The sequence below is a fragment of the Convolutriloba macropyga genome, chromosome 7, assembly GCF_964194025.1.
Source record: "Convolutriloba macropyga chromosome 7, txConMacr16.3, whole genome shotgun sequence".
NCBI lineage: Eukaryota > Metazoa > Xenacoelomorpha > Acoela > Convolutidae > Convolutriloba > Convolutriloba macropyga.
This window is the reverse complement of record NC_134474.1, coordinates 27,715,219-27,736,551: the sequence shown is the minus strand read 5'-3', so window position 1 is coordinate 27,736,551 and position 21,333 is coordinate 27,715,219. Positions and strand designations below refer to the sequence as shown.

Here is a 21,333-nt window from a genome sequence, read left to right as displayed (position 1 = left end):
TTTACGCACGTCAAACGGTTGACTCGTCCGACCGCTTGTAAAACTTGGTCCAGTTTTCTCAACATCGTCTTCCGGGCCGGAGAATGTTACGTAGTAAATGAACGAGTTATTAACCAATCATCATCGAGAAATGAAATAAAATTCTTACACCTTCAAATATGCGTAGAAAGTTCCAAAAAAGTTCGTTTAACCTAATTTTAAGTAAATATAACAACGATATGTATCAATTAAGGTGGTTTTGGGCTTAATATTTTAAGGTTTTCTACACAATTGTTGATTGAATACGAACCAATTTGACGTCAACGACATCAGACAAAAAAATCTGTTAAATGAACATCAAAAACATCAAAAGAGTTGAATTGTACGTCTTAATGCTTATACGTTGCGTACATGTTGTTGCTGTAATGCTTGCTATAATGCAGCTTACATGAATGAATTCAAATATCGAACTACAGTTCTTTACTGAGTTAACAAAAGCTTTGACAAAATGTTTCCTTTTGACAAAAAACGTTTGACAAAAAATGTTTGACAAAATGTTTCCTTTCCTGTAAAAAAACGCCAGTGCAAAACAATTGTTTGAATTTGTATATTGTTTTGCACTGGCGTTTTTTTACAGAAAAGGAAACATTTTTTCAAAATTGTTATGGCGAAAAACTGTGTGAAAATTGAAGAATTCTTAAATTTTGGAATATTTTTTCACAATGTTGCTCTCGAGATGATTGATTTCTGTGTTAAAATTTTACGTACGACTTTGAAGCATATTTTTTAGGTATGTGGTGTTTCCGTAAAAAGTCTCGAGTGCTGAGTAGAAAATAGTTCTCGCGGCTGAACAAGAAACGTCAGAATATAACTAACTGATCTTAGCTGAATATTGCAAAGATTTTTTATTAATGCTAATGTTTTACTTCACTGTCTCAAAGAGAGGTAAACAACAGTTAAGCTCAGCTAGGATTTCTAGGATTTATCGCAGGAGCCCAAATTTAATTTTTGCAGGAGCCCAAAATGATCTGTTCACAACGAATCAACACAAAATTTCTCTCATTAAGCATTGCTAAAAGTAATTTGACGAACATTTTATAAACTGGTTACATTAGCCAGCATTTATAAGAGTCGTTACGTTCCGTTGACACAAATGTATTCGATCTCTGACTAGACGATTTCAGAACCAGTTCTTGAACATTTGCGAATGCAAATTTGAATGCAAATTTGAATCTATGGTCACATTATTCATTATCATTAGAAACAAATATACTAGAATACCAACTATCTAGCGCGTAGATAGCTTATTGTTTAAGATTCTCACATCGTAGCCTTCGTAATGTCACTCCTTGGCAATGATGTAGAAAGCAATATTACCTCTAGCCTTGAAGAAACTGCTACCAAAGTGTCCACTGAATCGCAGGCAAGTTTATGTACAACTTCAGTTCAGATAGTTACCCAAATTGGCTCCTTTTTTGCTACACTATGGAATAGATGTCTAAAAAGCGCTAAGCTTTTACACCAATCAAATAACTCTTGTGGGGAGAATTATGAGCTGAATATACGACTTTTTCAAACTTTTTCGACATATTTTTAAATCAGTTGTTTGTTGTGTTCTCGAATTTGTAACCCCACGTTAGCCCTCCTTTCTTACTTTTCGTCGGATTTCTGAAGTTCTGAAGGCCTCATTTTATTTAATATAACAATAACTGAAGCATAAAAATACTCCAAAATAAAATAAATGCACGGAATTGATTCGAGAAGAACGCTCGAAATTCGGTAATGTCAGTTGTACTTAAAAAGTAAATGCTTTCAAATGGATTCAAATTTAAGTTAAATTGATCTTAAAAGCACCCAAGAGCTTTTTTAAAATTCCTCAACGAAATTAGCAATACCAAGACAATTCATTAAAACTGAAACACGAACTTCAAAACAGAAACTTTTAAACAATTAAAGAGCTCAGATTAAGTGATATTTATAAAAATTTATGACATCATAATTCCGTTAAATTTTTCAGACAGCGTTGTCTGTAGATAAAAATTGCAATAGCTTTTTCTCCTGTTATTGCGAATTACATATACCACATATTTGGCTCGTGTCCAGGCAAAAGAGTCCCAGAAAAAAAGAAACCCAAAAAACAGGCAAAACAGTCCCAGGCATACCAGTCTCATTAATATTGTCGAAAAATTTTTAAAAGCAGTGACGCAACGCATTAGTCAGCAAACCCTAATCACACAATTATGCAAAACTCTATCAATCATTTTAGTATTAATAGTGGGCAATAAACTTGTTGTTAAAGACATTGAAAAGCTTTGTTTTCATTTACAAGCAAACAAAAGACTGTCTCACTATGTATGGCGTCATAATAACAATTGACTTTACCATAGAATTAAATCAAACAAAACAGAAAATACGAATTGCTCAATCTTGTAGACTTTACCATGGAATTAAATCAAACAAACAAAAAATACGAATTGCTCAATCTTGTAGACAGTATTAATAGTGGGCATTAACCACTTAACAATGGCGCATCCTCGGGGCAGTGTTGTATTACAAACTGCAATCAGAGTTCATAGCCATTTATAAGATCCAGCAGATATTCAGAGGAGAAAATTCTAATCGGTGTTGAAGAAAGAGCGTCAATGGCCAAAAATAGTAAACGCAAAACACTATTTGTTGCTGAAAAATACATAAAGATAAAATCAGCGGCAATTGTTCCAGCGTACAACCCAAACCAAAAGACAGTAGCCAAAACGCAGCAACAAAATCGAGAACAAATATGTGATTCCTTGTCACTCAAAGGATTTGAATTTCAAAATATTCGACATATGGATTACAGTGCTTAAAAAATTAATATATTATGATTCAGAGCCCCAAAATGAGAGAATTATCGCTTTTGCAACGCAGCCAGCCCTTAATTTGCTTTTTTTTGATTTTCACGAAATGTGTTTTCTGCACTCGGGTTTAAACCAACAACCTCAGCCAGGTGAAGTAACCAACAGGCAGTTAATGGCATTAACCACTAAGCTAAGGTGATTTTGGTTTTCAGACTGTAAAGAAATTTTGGATCTTTTCTCCCTGTGCACCCACCAACCTAGTGGGTGCATTTTTTTTGCACCCCACCCCCCCCCCCGACGCACCTGCAATATTTTTACATAATGATTAACAATGTAATGGCACGTGTACTATAACTGGGGTTGCATAACGTACGGGGGTTGGGGAGGGGCACAAACAGAAAAGATCAGTGTTTATTGAAATCGAAGTGGCAATTTATTTTTTTGTCTATGTGAGCCATATGATGGTTTCAAGCAGACATCAAGAAATTTAGAAGTGTCCTTTATTAAGTTTCAAAGAACAAAAGAAGAACTTACCTGACGAACTTTGCCAATAAGTAAAGGCCGCCAAACTAAACTCAATACTAGTTCAGTCTTGGCTCTATCATAATCTTATTGACCTATCAATCATATGTCAGAAGTAAATTCTCCCACCAACAAAAACCTGATTCTAACACCCACCGAACTCGAATTAATGAACTCGATTGTACCTAGGCCGTAAAAGATTCTCATGAAATGTTGATGAAAATGGAAAATCACATCGGGGATTCAAAACTAAGATCTATTCACTTGTCAATCAAGTGAAATTTTTTCAGCTGATCTAAATCTTCTCTGTACAAATTTGCATAGATAAGTACTATAAATACAAGTTAATTTTTGTAAATTTTCAGTTCCATGTATCAGTTAAAATTCAGCTCATTGAATTTTTTTGAACCCTGTTACCGACCACGACAATGGTGTCTAGACCAGCTACAGACAGATACATTTTGGATCTACAGAAAGCAGAATCAACTACTGCGTAGATTATGTCTTTTGTGGCAAAATTTCGCGCAGAGAAGAAAGAAAACAAGATCAATATCGATGGTACATTACAGGACCTACAGGTAACCAATTCGTTTCTTAGTATGTGCGGGCAAGATGCAAATAATAAACGTAGGAGCCTAATGAATCCTAGAAATTTGAGACACTTTGTATAAATACATCAGATTGGCGATTCAAAATTATATCGATTCAAAAAAACAAAAAATGCAAAAGCACCAACTAACAACACACAATTTGAATCGTTTGTTTGGCTAGCAAGTTTTAACTAACGAATGATTTCTGATTTTGCGACAAAAATGCTACCCTTAAATGACATGAGAAAAAGCGATTTCTCATGGGGCAAAATGCAACAGAAAACTTTTGCAGACACAAAATTGAATTATGTGCTAACCTACTTGTACAGCTAAACGGCTTACAAAAAGAAGCAACAGTTACTACTGATGCCTCTGAAGAATTTTTTTGCGGGGTTCTTTCCTAAGAAGGACATCCAGTTATATATGTGTAAAGAATATTGATTTCAGTGTAAAGAAAATTAAAACTATTCGAACATAGAGCGGAAAGGACTGGCAGTTGTGTCTATGGTCACAAGATTGAAGCAAATTTTTCTTGGAAGACGATTTAACCTACAGACGGACAACAAACCACTCAAATATCTCTTTGCACCAGACGAGGAGATCCCGAAGACAGCATCAGCAGGAATCACAAGACTGGCCATAGCTCTAATGGGCTTCAACTATGAGTTGAAATAGACACCAGGAGAGCAGATACCCCATGTTGATGCTTTGAGCAGAATCAATTTTGACAAAGACGAATCCGAGAACAATCGAGTTTGCATCGCAATCAATAACATAAACTTCGCTCAGAGTGATTTGGTGATCCAAGCAGAAATTGAAACCGAAATTGGAACAAACAGACTCTTCAAATACACATTGAAACGAATCAAAAGCAACAATTGGAAACAATGTTCAGAAGCGGAAAAAAGGTTCGAACAACAGAAAGATGCAATGACTATACACAATGGAATCATCTTCAGAGGTGTTGTTCCGTTCATTACACCCAAATTACGACACTTGCTTTTGGCAAAAAGGCATGAGACACATCTTGGGAAGAATGCAACTGAGGCATCAGTCAGAATGATAGCATGGCGACCTGGCATTACCCAGGACGTTCAGTCAGCATTTTGTTAGTAAATGTAAGAATTGACAAATAAACAGGCCTAGCCTGGGAAAAACAGTCTCTACGTGGCCAGAAGCCGACTTTTGGGAACAATTCCACATGGACTGGGGTTATGTTAAGGACGAAAGCGATATCTTAGTATTTCTTGACGCGGGTTTTGGCTGGATAGAAGCTTTCCCAGCGGAAAATAGAACATCAGAAACAGTTATATTATATCTTAGTCAAATCTTTGCAAGATTCGGAATATCAAAAACTTTACTATTTGATAATGGTCCTAAATTTGTAATAGGTGACCTTAAACAGTGGTGTGAATCAATGGGAATTAAGAAAATGGAGTCACCGGCCTATCATCCAAGAGCTAATGGACTAGCTGAAAGAGCAGTTCAGACAGTGAAGTGGGCACTTCAAGCATGGAGTCCCAATCTTAATGTGTCATTTGGAGCATTCCTGTAAAGGACACTAATGACCCATCGCAACATTTCAGAAACGAGGAGCAAAACTCAAGTTAAACTCCTGTTGGGACGCAGAGTGTGACTACAAGCAATAGCAGATTTGGACTTGTGCGAACCCATTTTCTTCATGGCCAATGAAAAGACCGAGACAATTCCTGCTACCTTCATCATCAGGAAGGGCTTGAACACATCTTTCATACAGCCCGAAAAATCAACACGGGCTATTCTAGCGAGCGACAACCAAATTGCAGGACTCGACAAGGACAATTTGAAAACTGAAACAGCAGTGGAAGAGACCATATCTGAATCAGAACCACAACTTCAGAACACAGATGGTGAACCTTCAGAACAAGATGAAGCTTCTGCAGCCACGTCATCTTCAGAGCATCAACAACCCGAACCATCAGAGCCTTCACGAACATGAACAAGAAACAGAAAACAACTCGACAGATTTGGAGAATTTATACCCCCAAATTTGCTTGAAAAAGGAGGAAGGATTTGATGGTTCCAAAGATTAATCAAGAAACTTAGAAGTTTGCTTTATTAAAGTTTCAAAGAACAAAAAAAACTTACCTGACGAATTTTGTCGATATGTAATGGCCACACAACTAAACTCGGTTCTAGTTCACTCTTAGCGCTATCATTATCTTATTGACCTATCAATCATATGTCAGAAGTAAACTTGCCCACCAACAGAAACCTGACTCTAACACCCACGGACCTCCAACTAATGAACTCGATTGTACCTAGGCCATATATGATTCTCACGAAATGTTTATTAAAATAGAAAATCAAATCCGGGACACGGAACTAATATCTATTCACTTGTCATGCGCGAGGATTCAAATTTTAAACTAAGGAACAAAAAGCGTTCTAGAAATTTGATAGACACTCGCGCGTTTTAGAGAGGAAGCCCGCTAGTGTGACTTCGAAAAACACAAAACAGCGGCCAACCCCAAAAAAGAGTTGGTAAAAATAAAGTTTATCTCAGGTTTGAGGGACCCTGAAGCAAAACTTAGACTACTAGATGGTAATACAGTAAAACGAGCAATGTCGGTTACTAAAATGACTGATGGTTTACAGTTCAGAAGACAAGCAATGGATTTTGCAAGTTCTTCATCAGATAATAAGCCTTTCACTGTAAAAGCAGAAGTCGGTTTCAACTTCAAAAAAGCCTTTCGAAAACAACTGAAAAATTTACGGCTAATAAAAGCAACAACATGTGCAGTAGGTGTGGAGGTGCGCCACACTCTAGTAGACCCCGTCCAGCTGTAAGTAAAAAAAATGCAACACCTGTGAAAATGTTGGACACTTCTCAAAAATGTGCAGAAGCAAACCCCAATCAAATTCAGGCAAAAACAATAAACAAAATAACTTTTGTGAAGAAGAAAATGTTTCCTCAGAACAAGCATCTCCGCCATCGGAGATGGGAAAGTTTTATACTAAAGAACAAATCTTTATCATGTCCGCGACATGAGAATATATTTTATTGAATTCTGCAAAAAAAAATGCAGGTAGACACAGGTGCAGATAGCACAGTGATACTATCAAAAATATGGACTGAGCTTGGTAAACCTGTTGCATGGTAAAAAAAAGGACATCTGGAAGCTTTTGATGGTCATCAAATTAACGCTTCTGGTGTCACTCACTTGTGACGTTGATTGGAACGGAAGCATGCTCACACAAAAACAACTGGCAATGGTGCAGTCTGATAAAAAATTTGGACTACTTGGTAGAGACTTTCTACGCAAGCACGGTGTGAACAACATCAAAACCGATCACCTACCCGCTGTGAAGGGTTACAAAGCTCTTATGAAGCTGATACCAGGATCACAGCCAATATTTTGCAAAACCAGATAAAAACCTCTACCTCTTCAAAACAAGGTCACAAAAGCTGGAACAGATGTTTGGCAGGACATCCATGAACCAGTACAGCCATGAGGAGTCACTAATGCATCTCCAGTGATGTGACAGAGAAAGCATAGTAGAGAACTGAGACTTTATGTGGACTTGAAAGTGCATATCAATGGAAAGGTCATGGATGAGGACTACTCAATACCAGACATGGAAAAGATCTTCCGCAACCTACATGGGGCCTCATACTTCGGCAAAATTGACGTCTCAGATAACTATTTTCAAATTGAACTTGATGAAGAGGCAAAATATATATGCACAACCAACACATCTCAGGGACTGTTCAAGATGTGCAGATTACCTCAAGGACTGAAAAAATCTTCCTCAATCTTCCAAAATTGCGTCGAATTGGCACTCAAAGGAATCATGGGCGTTGTGATCTTTCAAGATTATGTGTTGGTGTATATAACGACCAAGGAGCAGTTCGCCAAAAGAATGCTTGCAGTCAACAGTCGACTATGTGAGAAAAATTTTACTATTAATGAGAAAAAATCTAACTGAGAACTAGTCGATAGCGTTAGTTGTTTGGGATACTCCATTTCAATCGAGGGAATAGCACCAGATTCCAGACTTATTGAAAAAATAAAATATGCAAAAGCACCGACTAACAACAAACAACTTGAATCTTTTGTTGGGCTAGCAACTTTTAACTGATGAATGATTCCTGATTTTGCGACAAAAAAGCTACCCTTAAATGACTTGAGAAAAAGCGATTTCTCATGGGGCAAAGTGCAAAATAAAAACTTTGAAGACAAAAAAAATTATGTGCTTGTCCACTTGAACAGCTATACAGCTTACAAAAAGAAGCAACAGTTACTACTGACGCCTCTGAAAAAGCCTTTGGCGGGGTTCTTTCGCAAGAAGGACATCCAGATATATATGTATCCAGAAAATTGACTTCAGCGGACCAAAACTATTCGAACATAGAGCGGAAAGCATTGGCAATTATGTTTGAGGTCACAAGATTGAAGCAATTTTTTTGGAAGACGATTAAACCTACAGACGGACAACAAACCACTCAAATATCTCTTTGCACCAGACGAGGAGATCCCGAAGACAGCATCAGCAGGAATCACAAGATGGGCCATAGCTCTAATGGTCTTCAACTATGAGTTGAAATAGACACCAGGAGAGCAGATACACCATGTTGATGCTTTTCGCAGAATGAATTTTGACGAATACGAATCCGAGAACAACCGAGTGTGCTTCGCAATCAAAAACATATATTTCGCTCAGAGTGATTTGGTGACCCAAGCAGAAATCAAAACCCAAACTTTAACAAACAGACTCTTCAAATACACATCGAAGCGAATCAGAAGCGGCAATTGGAAACAATGTTCAGATGCGCAAAACTCCAGTTAAACTCCTGTTGGGACGCAGAGTGTGACTACAAGCAATAGCAGATTTGGACCCATTTTCTTCACGGCCATTTTCTTCACGGCCAGTGAAAAGACCGAGACAATTCCTGCTGCCTTCATCATCAGGAAGGGCTTGAACACATCTTTCATACAGCCCGAAAAATCAACACGGGCTATTCTAGCGAGCGACAACCAAATTGCAGGACTCGACAAGGACAATTTGAAAACTGAAACAGCAGTGGAAGAGACCATATCTGAATCAGAACCACAACTTCAGAACACAGATGGTGAACCTTCAGAACAAGATGAAGCTTCTGCAGCCACATCATCTTCAGAGCATCAACAACCCGAACCATCAGAGCCTTCACGAACATCAACAAGAAACAGAAAACAACCCGACAGATTTGGAGAACTTATACACACAAACTTGCTTAAAAAAGGAGGGAGGATTTGATGGTTCCAAAGATTAATCAAGAAACTTAGAAGTTTTCTTTATTAAAGTTTCAAAGAACAAAAGAAAAACTTACCTGACGAATTTTGTCGATATGTAATGGCCACACAACTTAACTCAATTCTAGTTCACTCTTAGTGATATCATTATCTTATTGACCTATCAATCATATGTCAGAAGTAAATTCGCCCACCAACAGAAACCTGATTCTAACACCCACCGACCTCCAACTAATGAACTCGATTGTACCTAGGCCAAATATGATTCTTATGATTGATGAAAATAGAAAATCACATCCGGGACTCGGAATTGAGATCTATTCACATGTCAATCATTTCAAAGTTTTTCAGCTAATCTAAATCTTCTCTGTATTTTTTTGCATAGATAGTTACTATAAATACGAGCTAATTTTTGGTATATTTTCAGTTCTATATTTAATTTAAAGTTCAACTTATTGAATTCTTTTAACCTGTGTTGTCGACCACGACAAGCCCATTAATTTGTCTCGTTTTTGGACTGCTTTACGGGCGCAGTTTTGTCTGTTCACCTTTCGACTGCACTTTTATGGTAACTAATCGTCTAGTATAAAATCTAAGAATCTGCTTAATCAAAAGTTCGTAATGTTGCTATGTGATGATGTGAGGGGTCCACAAGTCAGCCTTAACGAATGATTCAGTTGTTATTGAGAAAACTCAAACTTTCTTGTAGAAATTGGGTCGGCATACCTTAGATAGTAACAGCTATGAGGTCACAAATTTCAGCTCTCTATACTTCTTTGGACCTAATTTTAACACTTTATTGATTTATCAATTTTAGTATACGTTTCTTGCATGTATCTTTTTATTTCTTCAATACACATTTCGTACAATTCTTAAAATGGGCGCAATAGTGGTCTAAAATGGCCGACATTGGTCAGCGCAAGAAGCCATTCGGAAGGCGAAAAAATATTTAACAATTGATTTGTCGAGATGATTTGTGCTTATTACTTGCGAATAGGAAAAAATTTTCCTGATTTCTGCAAGTCATTTTAAAAATATAAGAAAATTGTAAAAAATGTGGTTCCTTTCGGTGCCCCCCCCCCCCCCCGCGCCGCAAAGCTTACTGGTTGCATATTCTTTTCACTCCCAGACGGACATGCTATGTGTTACATTGATTTACTATGTAATGGCACGCGCTGTGGGGGTGCGTAATGTACTGGGTGCAGTAATGGAAAAAATTCTAATTTTATTTCTCCTTCTCGGGGTACAAGTTTTAATTTACAGCAGGTTTTAACTTTGAACATTTGATGCCATTTCACTATAATTGTCATCTAGTTAACAAAATGTCCAAGTCTTTTGTTGTTCCAAAAGTCTTCAGTTGGTTCTTGCTCTTGTTTGATATCTTTATTCCTTGTTTAAGCAGAACTCGCAGGCAAGCGATTTTTTAACAGTGAAAGCGTTAATAATGGTGAATAATTGAGAATAAGACAGAGGTGTCAAAATATAATTTTTATTGTCGGCATATTAGAATTGAGCAAATTTTAATACTGTTTTCCAATGGGTTGATTGCTCAACAAATTCTCCGTGTCCTAAAACAGGATGTGAGTGCTAACGTATATTTTAGTTACACAAATAAAGTTACGTTAAAAGATAAAAGGTATGTGTTTTCGGAGGAAACGGATCTCACATTTGATTGTGATAGATTCATATCAAGTCAACGGGCCACTGAGGCATGACCATGGCCCACGTAGCACGGCTAGATAAAGTAAAATAAATAATCTGGAATTAGTCTATGTCAAACTTAGAATAATTGAACGCATAAAGTTAGTGTTTAAAATGTCTCAATTAACCAATCAGATTCATCCGAAATTCTATATTTTGGTACGTCTACTTGTTGATAAGTCACCAACCATTCAACTGGAATGAGGATTAATCATAAGAATGTGTAAGATAAGTATATGATGTTAAGTATGTAATAATTTCTACATAGTAACAATCGATATGGCAACATAAATTAAATTCTAAGTCGGGTAATACAAAAACGGTGAAGGGGGCAGAATGGATCCAGAAATTCTACGTTAGTTCCCATGTTTTTTTTCTGGACAGAATGTTGAACACGATGTATAAATCTTTTAGGCAGAATGGATCCACTCAATCTTCAACAATGACAGAATGACTATTCTTCAAGTGCTGATGAATGCCAGTAAAGATGACAGAAGATACTGGGTAAACTTCGAGCTGCCCATCACTGGGTCCACTGTTCTACATCACTTAGCCCAAACGGTAACAAATTTCTGAAAGTTGTAGCTCATTAGTGCTCGATGGTTTCATTAGCCTCAATGCATATAGGAAAATACCAGAGGTGATTTAGCATGCAAATTCATAACAAAAGTGGCTCTCTCCTATTTTACCCCCACTTGGTGGGGCTGGAATTCTCAATACGGTAACTATATCGGGTTTTGTATAATGCTGACTGTAGGGGGAACCAAAAACAAGTGTAATTAAACGAATGATTGGATGTGTGCTTTTTTCATAAAAAGAGACCGATCTATGGTTTGAATTGAGAAAAACCTTTTTCAAAATAGGATAACAAAGGAATAAGTTTTTGACTTCATTACAAAAGATCTTTAGTTTTGGCGTTCTTATTTTGGTTGTTTCTATATTGTCCTCTAATGGGTGCACTCTGAAACATTCCAAAAACAGCTGACATTTTTTAAATATGGGTTTTGCAGTTGTTGCTGGAAACTTAAGGACAACTCCTGAATATGTGTTCTTCATAGTGCTTTTGTGGCGCCTCTGTTGACAACGTTGCCATAAAAAAGTGGCTCATTGTCATCCAGGTGTAGGTCCCTGACCGAAGCAACTTCTGTTCGGAACAGCTTCAAACGCACAAGTGTGCATCGAGTTACACTTTGGAGAAAAATTCAAATATACTAAGTTTTGCGCCATGATGTGGCATGTCTGATGCTCTGATTAGAGGTCATTGTGGTCTGGGGCTGTCTATTGAGTGGCTATTGCGGTCTGATCCAGTCTGATCATAGGGTTTGAGAACAGTTATTTTCTTCGGTGAAGTCAACCTGCCATTGCCTTTTAAAAAGTTTATAGCCTAAAAGTTTTTAAAATGCTTGCATTAGAAAAAGTTCTTATGATAAAATATGAATATTCAAGGAAAACAATTGAAAAAAATTGTTCGAAATCATTGATACAGAAGTCTGTCGGTCTTTGATTTTGCCTTGTATCTACTCACCCAGCTAAATCAACAACTTCATGCAGGCAAAAAAGTATTGACTAATAATTTTCCGGGCAACACGCTGTTGTCAGCATTTGAGTCTCAGCATTTGAGTAGGACTTTGAAATGGGCATAGATCAAATTATCCTGACCGCATTGTGTGATCTTTCCACGCAATCAGGTCATAGTTTAAACTTTCATCAGACAGTTAAGTCTCTAAAGTGACCCTATGAAATCATTCGAATCATCGAGGTTCTGGTCGCACTATATGCACCAGAGGTTCAGCTTTGTCCGGGTCGAGGTTCCAGACAGATGAGACCTCCAAGACTTCTCAGACGCCAACGAGGCGTTTCTATCACTTTTAACCACTTCTCAATAGATGATTTACGTTTTTGCATTGCCCCTATATTGGTTTGGGTTTCATATGTGCCAATGGATAATCATTTGTTGTAGCACAGAGGGGTACGTAATGATTAGCTCTATGCATACTTTAATATTAATGTTTTGTTCCAGGTTGACTTGGACATGATAACAAAAATAATGAATTGGAAATGTGGAGCAGACTTCTCAAAGAAGAATCAGGTACAATTAAAAAGTGTGTCCTATCACTTCTTTGTTTTTCCTTTGATCCATTCTGATGCCTCAAACTCAAATTTGTCAAAAATTGCTTCTGATCAGACGAAAACGCACTCCAAGGCCTCCTGGAATCGTCCCATCGCGCGTTTGGGGCGTCCTCTGATCAGACCATCGCAGACTGAAGTGACCTCTGATCGGACAAGTTAAAGACAACTGTCCAAACTTTCGTACGATCAAAGAGTTTTCCAGACCATTTAATTCGAGCGCACCAGGCGCAGGTGTGCACTCGAAGATGATCTGATCAGAGGTCACCTCAGTCTGAGCACCTGGATCTGAGATCAATTTTGCAAAAGAGCAGCAAACGCCTGCATTGGTAGTTTGAGAAACCGAGTTAGGGGGCTTAGGTCTGGCGCTATGCGATGCGGGATCATTTTATCATTTTTATTTTCGTTGAAGCTAGGCGAGACACCACTTCATTTACTGGCCGCTGCCAAAGGATTCCAGGCAATAAGGAAGCAAATGCTGGCCAAATTGTTGTTAGAGTGCACTGTAAGCCAGCTGAACCCTCTCACCAGGGACATCTGGGGCAGAAGGGCTGTGGACCTACTCCCATTACATGAAAGACGACACCTCTGCCGTATGATTGTATTTTCGGCTACCAATTAACTTCGACACCCACACCATATCGCAAACCTGACATTTTAAGGCTTGCCGCGAAACCCAAATAAACGAAGCTAAATTATTTGCGAAGCGAAGACGTTTATTGACATAAAAAAATTTCCGTTTTTTCCCTGTTTGAAGTTAGAATCCGAGGCCATTGTCCCGTACTATATCACTCCTGATTCATCATATCTCACCTTTGAATCATCCAATCAGTGTTGTTTCTTTGTATCTCAAGCGTTAATTTCAGTTCAGATCTTGGCAGATCAAAGCCAACATCAAAGAAATTTTTCATGAATCTGGAATCGGCATAACTTTTTTCGTTACATTGATAATAGGAATACGAGGGTTCATAATATATTAGAGTGATTATAAGTTTTCTTGAAATTCCAGGAATATTTTATGTTCATGCTACACAAGACATGTTAAAAAGTTTTGAAAGATCCAAGGACATCAATTATGTACTTTAAATTCAAGGGTCACCATCATTTCTTGAAATTCCAGGCACATTACATTTGTTCTCAAATACAAGGCAAAGTTTTTAGATTTGCATAAGCTTCAAAAATCTTCTAAAAATACAAGTCACGCAATATTTTGGTTGAATTCCAAGGAAGTTTTGTTTTTTCAAAAGAAATTCAAGTGTCTTTGAATGTATTACCAAATTTATAGATTTTCCCAAATTTTTAGGAACATTCTTGGGATTGGGAGAAGACGACACTGTCATCTTTGCGGTGCCAGTTGACGACGATATAGGTAAACAGACTTCAGGTCAAAATGTTTTATCTATTGTTTGCCAGAAAACTGTCGCGGTTTGAGTAGCTTTAAATGTTTTCTAATCAGAAAACGCCCCGGTTTCACAACTATGGAACGTTGTTTACGATACCATGGTTATAAGAAATACAAAGTTAACTACACATCAGTCCAAAAAACGAATAAGGGCGTGTGCAAAAATAATTGCGAAAAGCCCGAAAACATGGACAAAAAAGATGAAGCTGAGAATTAACTGTGATCGGAAGTAAGCAGCAACGATTTAAAGAGTTAATCTAACACCCAAATTGAAAAATCTAGTTGTTCCGACCCCTCTTGAAGGGGAGGAACTATATACTCAAATGGCTTTTTTGTTCAGACAATTTTGGCCGATCGATTTATTCATCGTAGAGAAATGTTAGTGGTATCATAAAAAAGCTCGCCCATTATAGAATTCGAAATTAGAAAGGTTTTTTAAATTTCGATTTTGTCTAGTAGTTATCGAGGTTTAGAGTTTTGTGTGAACGCGTGATATTTGGGATGCTTTTGTTAACTTTTAGGGGAATTTCGTTCAAATTAGGAGTTTTTTCTATAAAAATAGTGATTCAAAATTTTATTTCACTCCACAATTGAATCAATCAATTTTTTACTCCTAATAGACAAAAGGCGATAAGAAAACTAATTCTGGTCTCATGGGGAAGTTTACTATCAAGAAAATTCGAATTCTAATTGAGAGCTCCTTTCTAAGAAAACTTTTCATAATTTTTTTTGTTTTTTAAGTCACCTAGAGATTAGTCAGTTTTCATATCAACAAATTCCGTTAATGACAGACCTCATTTACAATCAAATGAAGCCCAAAGAACAAAATCTTTGTTTTCAGGGAATCGCTTATCTTTTTTCGGCTTCGACTCTGAGTTTTAGTAACTTTAATTGAAAATTTGATTTTTTTTTTAGGTTTTACAATATTTTTGGAGTCTTATGGCATCAACTCGTTGACTAAAGAAGCAATAGGTTTCGAAAAAAAACTAAATGAACCTATCTAGTTCTTTAAATGGACAGCTAATGGCCGTTAAGACTTTGAAAAAAGGGTTTCCGGAAAATTTTTTCAGCATTAACCAGTCATAAATCTATTTTCGTGAACTGCAAGTCAGTCTCAGTAATTACTGGACCCATTTCCTTCCTACTGCAACAAAAATCAATCTGGTTATCAGTTTTATATTCTAACTATGGTTCACTTGATTTCAAAGCCACAAGATTTCGAAAAAAATTTTCTAATATTTTCGATGTTTTCGTATTATTGGTTCCTTTTGAAATCTTATCACATTATCTTAATATTGATAGCTCCCATTGGTTTATAGTAGACGCTCAATAGATCATAGATAAAATTTGTAGAGAAATACGCATGGTTTAAATGACTTCAACACTTTCTTCGCGCACTTTTCTAATGAATTTTCGGTTTTCGCCTCTATTTTTTGTTGTTCTCATAGTCAAAAGACTTATTGTGATTTCTTTTTGATTACCTATGCTGGACAAACATCCTTTTTGTCCCATTGATGCAAGACAGAGCATATTTATTGACATCTTTTGAAGGCTACTGAATTTAATGGCTGTAAAGACTTAAAAAATGTTTCTTCGGAAATTTTTTTGAACATTAATTAATCGTAAACTCATTTTCGTGAATTGTAATTCGGTCTCAGTAATGACAGGAACCCGCTCTCTTCTTTTGCTACCATAAATGTGCTTCATGAAAGTAACCCGTTCTCTTCTATTGCTACTATAATTGTTCTGTTTAGAGGTTTTATCTTATAGTTATTGGTTTTATGATTTCAATGCCACAAGTTTTCTTATTTTTTTTTAAAAATTTTTGGATAACTTTTTCGTAAATTTGGTTGTTTTTGAATTGGTATCTCATTATTATAATATTGAAAGTTCCCATTGGTGTAAGGAAGACGTTCAACGAATCTGAAATAAAAGTTTCAGAGAAAAACTGATGGTTGAAATGGCTGCGACACGCTTCCTACTGAATTTTTATTTTTTGCCTCTATTTGTTGTTGTTTCCATAGTAAAAAAACTCAATGTGATGTTGTATTGGTGATTTACGAATTACCAACAACCCTGTTTTCCCATCGAGGCATTATTTAGCGTTTTTATTGATTTCCGTTGAAAACTATTGATTATAATGACTGTAAGGACTTTAAAAATAACTTTTCAAAATTTTTTTTGAACATTTTTATCTTAAACATATTTTCGTGGGTTGTAAGTCAGTCTCAGTATTGAAGACGGGAACCTTCCGATTTCTTGTACTGCAACTCTTTTTGTTCGGCATAGAGGTTTTATCTTCTAACTATTGGTTTTATGACTTCGATGCACGAGTTTTAATTTTTTTTTCAATTTTTAATTTCTGGATTCTTCTTATTGTAATTTTATTTCCTTTTTAAACCTTATTTTAAACCAGATTATCTCAATATCGATTGCTCCCATTGGCTTAGATAAGTCGTTGAAGCGATCATAGATAATGTTTTTAGAGAAACGCTTAGGTTTATATGGCTCGACACTTTCTTCTCGCACTTTTCTACTGAATTTTTGGATTTTGCTTGCATTTGTTGTTGTTTTCATAGTCAATGACTTGTTTTAATGTCTTATTGATGACTTATGAAATACCAACATTGTTGTTGTCCCATCCAGTCATAGTTTAGCGCATTTTTTGGCTTCCCTTGAAATCTATTGAATCTAATGGCGTTGATACGATGAGTTGTCTCAAAAATTTCGTGGTTTTAGTGTGCATGGTCATTTTTGTGTTTTTTTTTGAAATCATATTGTTAAAAAAGAAGAATTTAATTGCTGTTGAGGAATTAATTGGAAATAGAAAATTTTGTAATGAAAGTTTGTTATTTTTAATGGCTTTTCGCTCATCACTTTTCTCGCTGGTTTTTTTTTGAATTTACTGTTTTTGCCTGTTCTTCATTCATTATGTAGCCGTAAAATACTGACTGGTCTCACAGCTTGAAAATAAGTATTGGATGAATGCTGTTACCCGATGAAGTGAGTTTATAGCGAACAGTGATAAAGTTTATGATATTATACATTTAAAAAAATTTTCACTTTTTTTTCAGTTTTCGTTGTACTTGTCATAAACTTTTAACTTATTCTCACCATTAAGGGCTCCCATCCAGTTCTTTGTATTCCAAACATTTACATGCTTTCTGATTTCATGTCGTAACTGATGTTTTTGTTTGTTGGAGAATATGCGTTTTCATAAAGTTTTTGAGAGTGGATTAAATGTTTCCTTTTCTCTTCTTTTAGAAAATTCGCGTAATAATAGATCCTAATGATTTTCAAATCTGACCCAAATGAACTTATCAATTTCTTCAGTATAATCCCATTTGAAATAGTATTAAAAAAACTGAAATGAAAATACATATTTTTTTGATAAAAACTAATGACTTTAATGGCTTCAATAATTTGTTTTCGCAAAATGTTTGTAATTTTTTGAGTTTTTCTTTAGTCCGTTCCCCATGGATTAGTCTAACTAAAGGCAGGTGCCCTGGGTTTCATAATGAGGTTTTACTAAATTTATCAAGATTTATTTCGTTATAAGCTAATGATCTTCAAGACTTTTGAAATTATTTGTTTAAGTGTTCATTGATTTTTGAATTTCGCCTCATTATTTCTTCTCTTTGCCGACTTGTTACCTGGACTCATTAAGGAAAATTACCAACTGCTGTATAGTTAGGAAAAATTAAGCTTGTGCAGTTAAGGTTTTATCGGATTGCATTTTGACGTCGTTACTAGGTGCTTTTAAATTTAGATATTGAGTTTTTGCCTTGAAATTTCTGTTTTTGCTTATTTTGTTGTTTGTTTTTTTTTCTCGTAATCTTTTTAACGGCAGATCTCGTGAGTGTTGTAATGAGGCATCGCATTATGTAATTCAATTAGTTATTAGGTTTTGTAACGAGTTTTTTAAACTGAAACATCTAATTTTATCTCTTCATTTGGTTGACAATTAAGTCAAAAATGTAGATGAGCTCGGGTCGGAACATCATGTGCGAACACACATTAATGAGCCTCCAATTTTGATAAGAAAGGGACAGCGTGTTGTCGGATAACTTATATTACAGGTATTTGCCTATTTAGATGAAAATGCGCTCCAAATGTCGGCGGAAATGAAAGGATCGAAAAGAGAGAAATTTCGCAGGAAGTTAGTACAATTTGCTACGATTTTATGAGTTCTGAATTTGTGCGAAATATCTAAATTAGAAGTAAACATAAATGTTGATCACTTAAAATCGTTTTGATAGAATCAGTGAGATGGGATCAGTGAAGGCGACAAATAAAACGAGCGGCAACAGTAGGAAAATCAGTGAACTATTTCCTCAAAAGTCATCTCAGTACAAGAAGCAGAAAGCGAAACTAGACAGTGTATGTAATATCCTTTATGGTAGACATTGTTTGTCGGATCTATTCGATTTGTACCACTTCGCCACGGCGTGTTTAGAGAGTACATAATACTTTCAACCAGCTATGCTATCAATTAATATGCAATGGTACGTGTTCTATAACCTGTTCAAGCATTTTGCTTCACTTGGCCTATCGGCATCGTTTAAATACTTTCATATTTCGATACGCGAAAAAGAAGTAGCTTAATATACACAAGCGGTAATCCAAATTATTAGTTATCTCAATAGATGTGCTAAAACCCTACTTTTATTTCATGAAAAAGAAAAGGCCGTTCTCTTTGTACCAATTTTTGATTTCAGGGCTTGAACCTAATTTTAATTGAGGTCAAAAGAGCGTGATAGCCACCAAATTATAACCGCTGTAGCCAGTACAAATTTGCAACTTCTATAAAATATACGGCTCCTGTGCTGACAGAACTGGACAAGCAAAACTGCGTGCTTTTATGAAGCGTAAAGTCTTACTTGTAAAAACAAAGTTTCAACCCCCAAAATTGGGGTTGGAAAAAAAATGTCGCATGTTTTTTTTCTATCTTTTGTGACTGGGGGAGCATGTGGCCAGTTAACGGAGAAATAATTTAGGTACTGGAGCCCCAACCTCTCTATTACACTGAGTGTCAAATTTTACCCATGAACAGAAGCGCCCGATGCCAGTTTGTGGACCCGACTGTTCTTCAACACCCTGACCTTGATATAAACACACCCGATACTGACAGTGACTATTTCAAGATCTCGACCAGCCACGAGTTCTCCGATTCGTTTAAGAAGAGTCAACTTGCGGCCGCCTCATCTCAGAATGAAATGAAAGCGGGGAAGGAAAGCAATGCGGACAAAATAATGAGGTCTTTCAAAAACATGATGAACTAAATTTCGGTAAATAGAAGAACGAAATTGGAGCAACCGATTATTAACTGCAAGGTTTTGACATCGAGTGTATTAAAATTGATTTTAGTAGTTTTTTGTTAAAATTTTTGTGGCATTGAACACAGATTTTGCAGTTCACAAAACAAATTATGATGGTTAATTTGACTGATAACTAAGCCGCTATCAATTCGAAATGCTAAATAACTGAGGAACTACGTTTTCTAATCACTGGTACAGGGAATAACAATTTAGGAACCAAACTTAGAAAACAAAATCAACACTAAAATAATGAGATTTGGTGCTAAACTAGAAGAACCAGTCAGAAATTACGGAGCTTAATTATTCAACACAGAAGTTAGTATAAGATGTTTTTATGAAAATTTAATGAAAAATTTCATGAAAATTTAATTCCATAGAACTCCCTTTTATGAAAGTTCTCTGACTACAACTTTTCAAAAACGCCATAATATGAAGTTGTAATTTTATAACTTTTTGAATTATGGGGTCAACCCGAGTAGGTCCTGCCTGCTTTCAGTTCCAGACATTACGAAAAGTTGTATTTCTGTAAGAGTACTTCGAAATACATAACAGGCGCTTCTTTTTCAGTCGAAATACTAAAAGATGTATATTTCTCCTTCAAATCATTTTTCCATTCAAAAAGAAAAGTCTTGTAGGTATAACCAGTCTAAAACTTACCACTGAAGTAATTACGCACTGCAACACTAAAAGATAATAAACAACAGTTTAATAATATACTGCTTAATCATTGTATGCAAAAATTACGTAGGATTCGATAAAGTTTAAGAAAGGCAACCAAACTAAGTGGTCCTCAATAATTCCCATATTACTGCACTAATCAAATGGTTCTCTGCGGTTAGTTTTTTTTTAAGTTACAGATCAGCAAGAGCTTATTATTTTAGATGTTGTAAAAAATTTTGTAAGGCCTTTGACTTCAGGTTTGTATATATTAGGTTATTTCAATTAGGTTAGGTTAGATTATTTTGGTATTTGAGATGCGTAAACGAAAAAAATTACTGAACAAAAGCACATTGAGCTGTCAACATGTTTCCATTACTCAGCAAAACTGTGTATGAGAGAGTTAGAAACTTAAAGCTTTTAAGCTTAAAAAAATCTTTTAAAAAGAAATCAAGGTAATACCGTGTCGCAAATATAGCTACCCCCATGTAGCAATTTTTATAGGATTTTTACAAAAGTTAAAGAAGCTGCACTTATAGTGATCATTGTTTGGTTACGAAATTTGTGAACACCGTCCGACCACCCACCAACAAGTTATCAACACTTAAATGAACGTGACTGTAACCTCCAAAAAGAAAAGTGAACTTTACGTTGGAACTGTGAGCGTGTTGTTACAACAGTATTATTAAGAATGGTTAAGAAATGTGCTGTTATTAACACTGGAAATAGGATATTTTTGCAAAACAGAAGATATCACCTAAAAAGGTAACTGTATAATTTGCTAAATAGTTGGTGAATTGACCTCACAATTGTGAGTGCAAACTAATTTGGGCAAGAAATTCTTAATTTGTTTTCAGATTTAAACACCACAAAGTTCCAGAGGCAACAAAAAGCGTTGCTGTGGCTTGGAAATGGTGAATTGCT

The 21,333-nt window shown here is 36.0% G+C and overlaps 1 protein-coding gene across 1 annotated transcript; it reads left to right on the top strand.

Annotated features, from left to right (window-relative positions):
• The first annotated feature begins 1,252 nt into the window (after positions 1-1,252).
• LOC142342184 (uncharacterized) lies at positions 1,253-19,925 on the top strand. Its single transcript, XM_075393408.1, has 8 exons — positions 1,253-1,406; positions 11,324-11,466; positions 12,926-12,994; positions 13,445-13,625; positions 14,336-14,401; positions 18,530-18,593; positions 18,694-18,814; positions 19,432-19,925. Exons 1-8 carry the CDS (start codon positions 1,319-1,321, stop codon positions 19,714-19,716), a joined length of 1,017 nt encoding a protein of 338 aa, XP_075249523.1. The 5' UTR covers positions 1,253-1,318; the 3' UTR covers positions 19,717-19,925.
• Positions 19,926-21,333: the final 1,408 nt, after the last annotated feature.

Excerpts from the sequence above, each read along its gene's own strand:
- LOC142342184 (XM_075393408.1), top strand. The coding sequence starts at position 1,319 with ATGTCACTCCTTGGCAATGATGTAGAAAGCAATATTACCTCTAGCCTT. Across the intron at positions 12,995-13,444 it reads ACTTCTCAAAGAAGAATCAG|CTAGGCGAGACACCACTTCA; the intron begins GTACAATTAAAA and ends TTTTCGTTGAAG. Across the intron at positions 14,402-18,529 it reads GCCAGTTGACGACGATATAG|ATGAAAATGCGCTCCAAATG; the intron begins GTAAACAGACTT and ends TTGCCTATTTAG.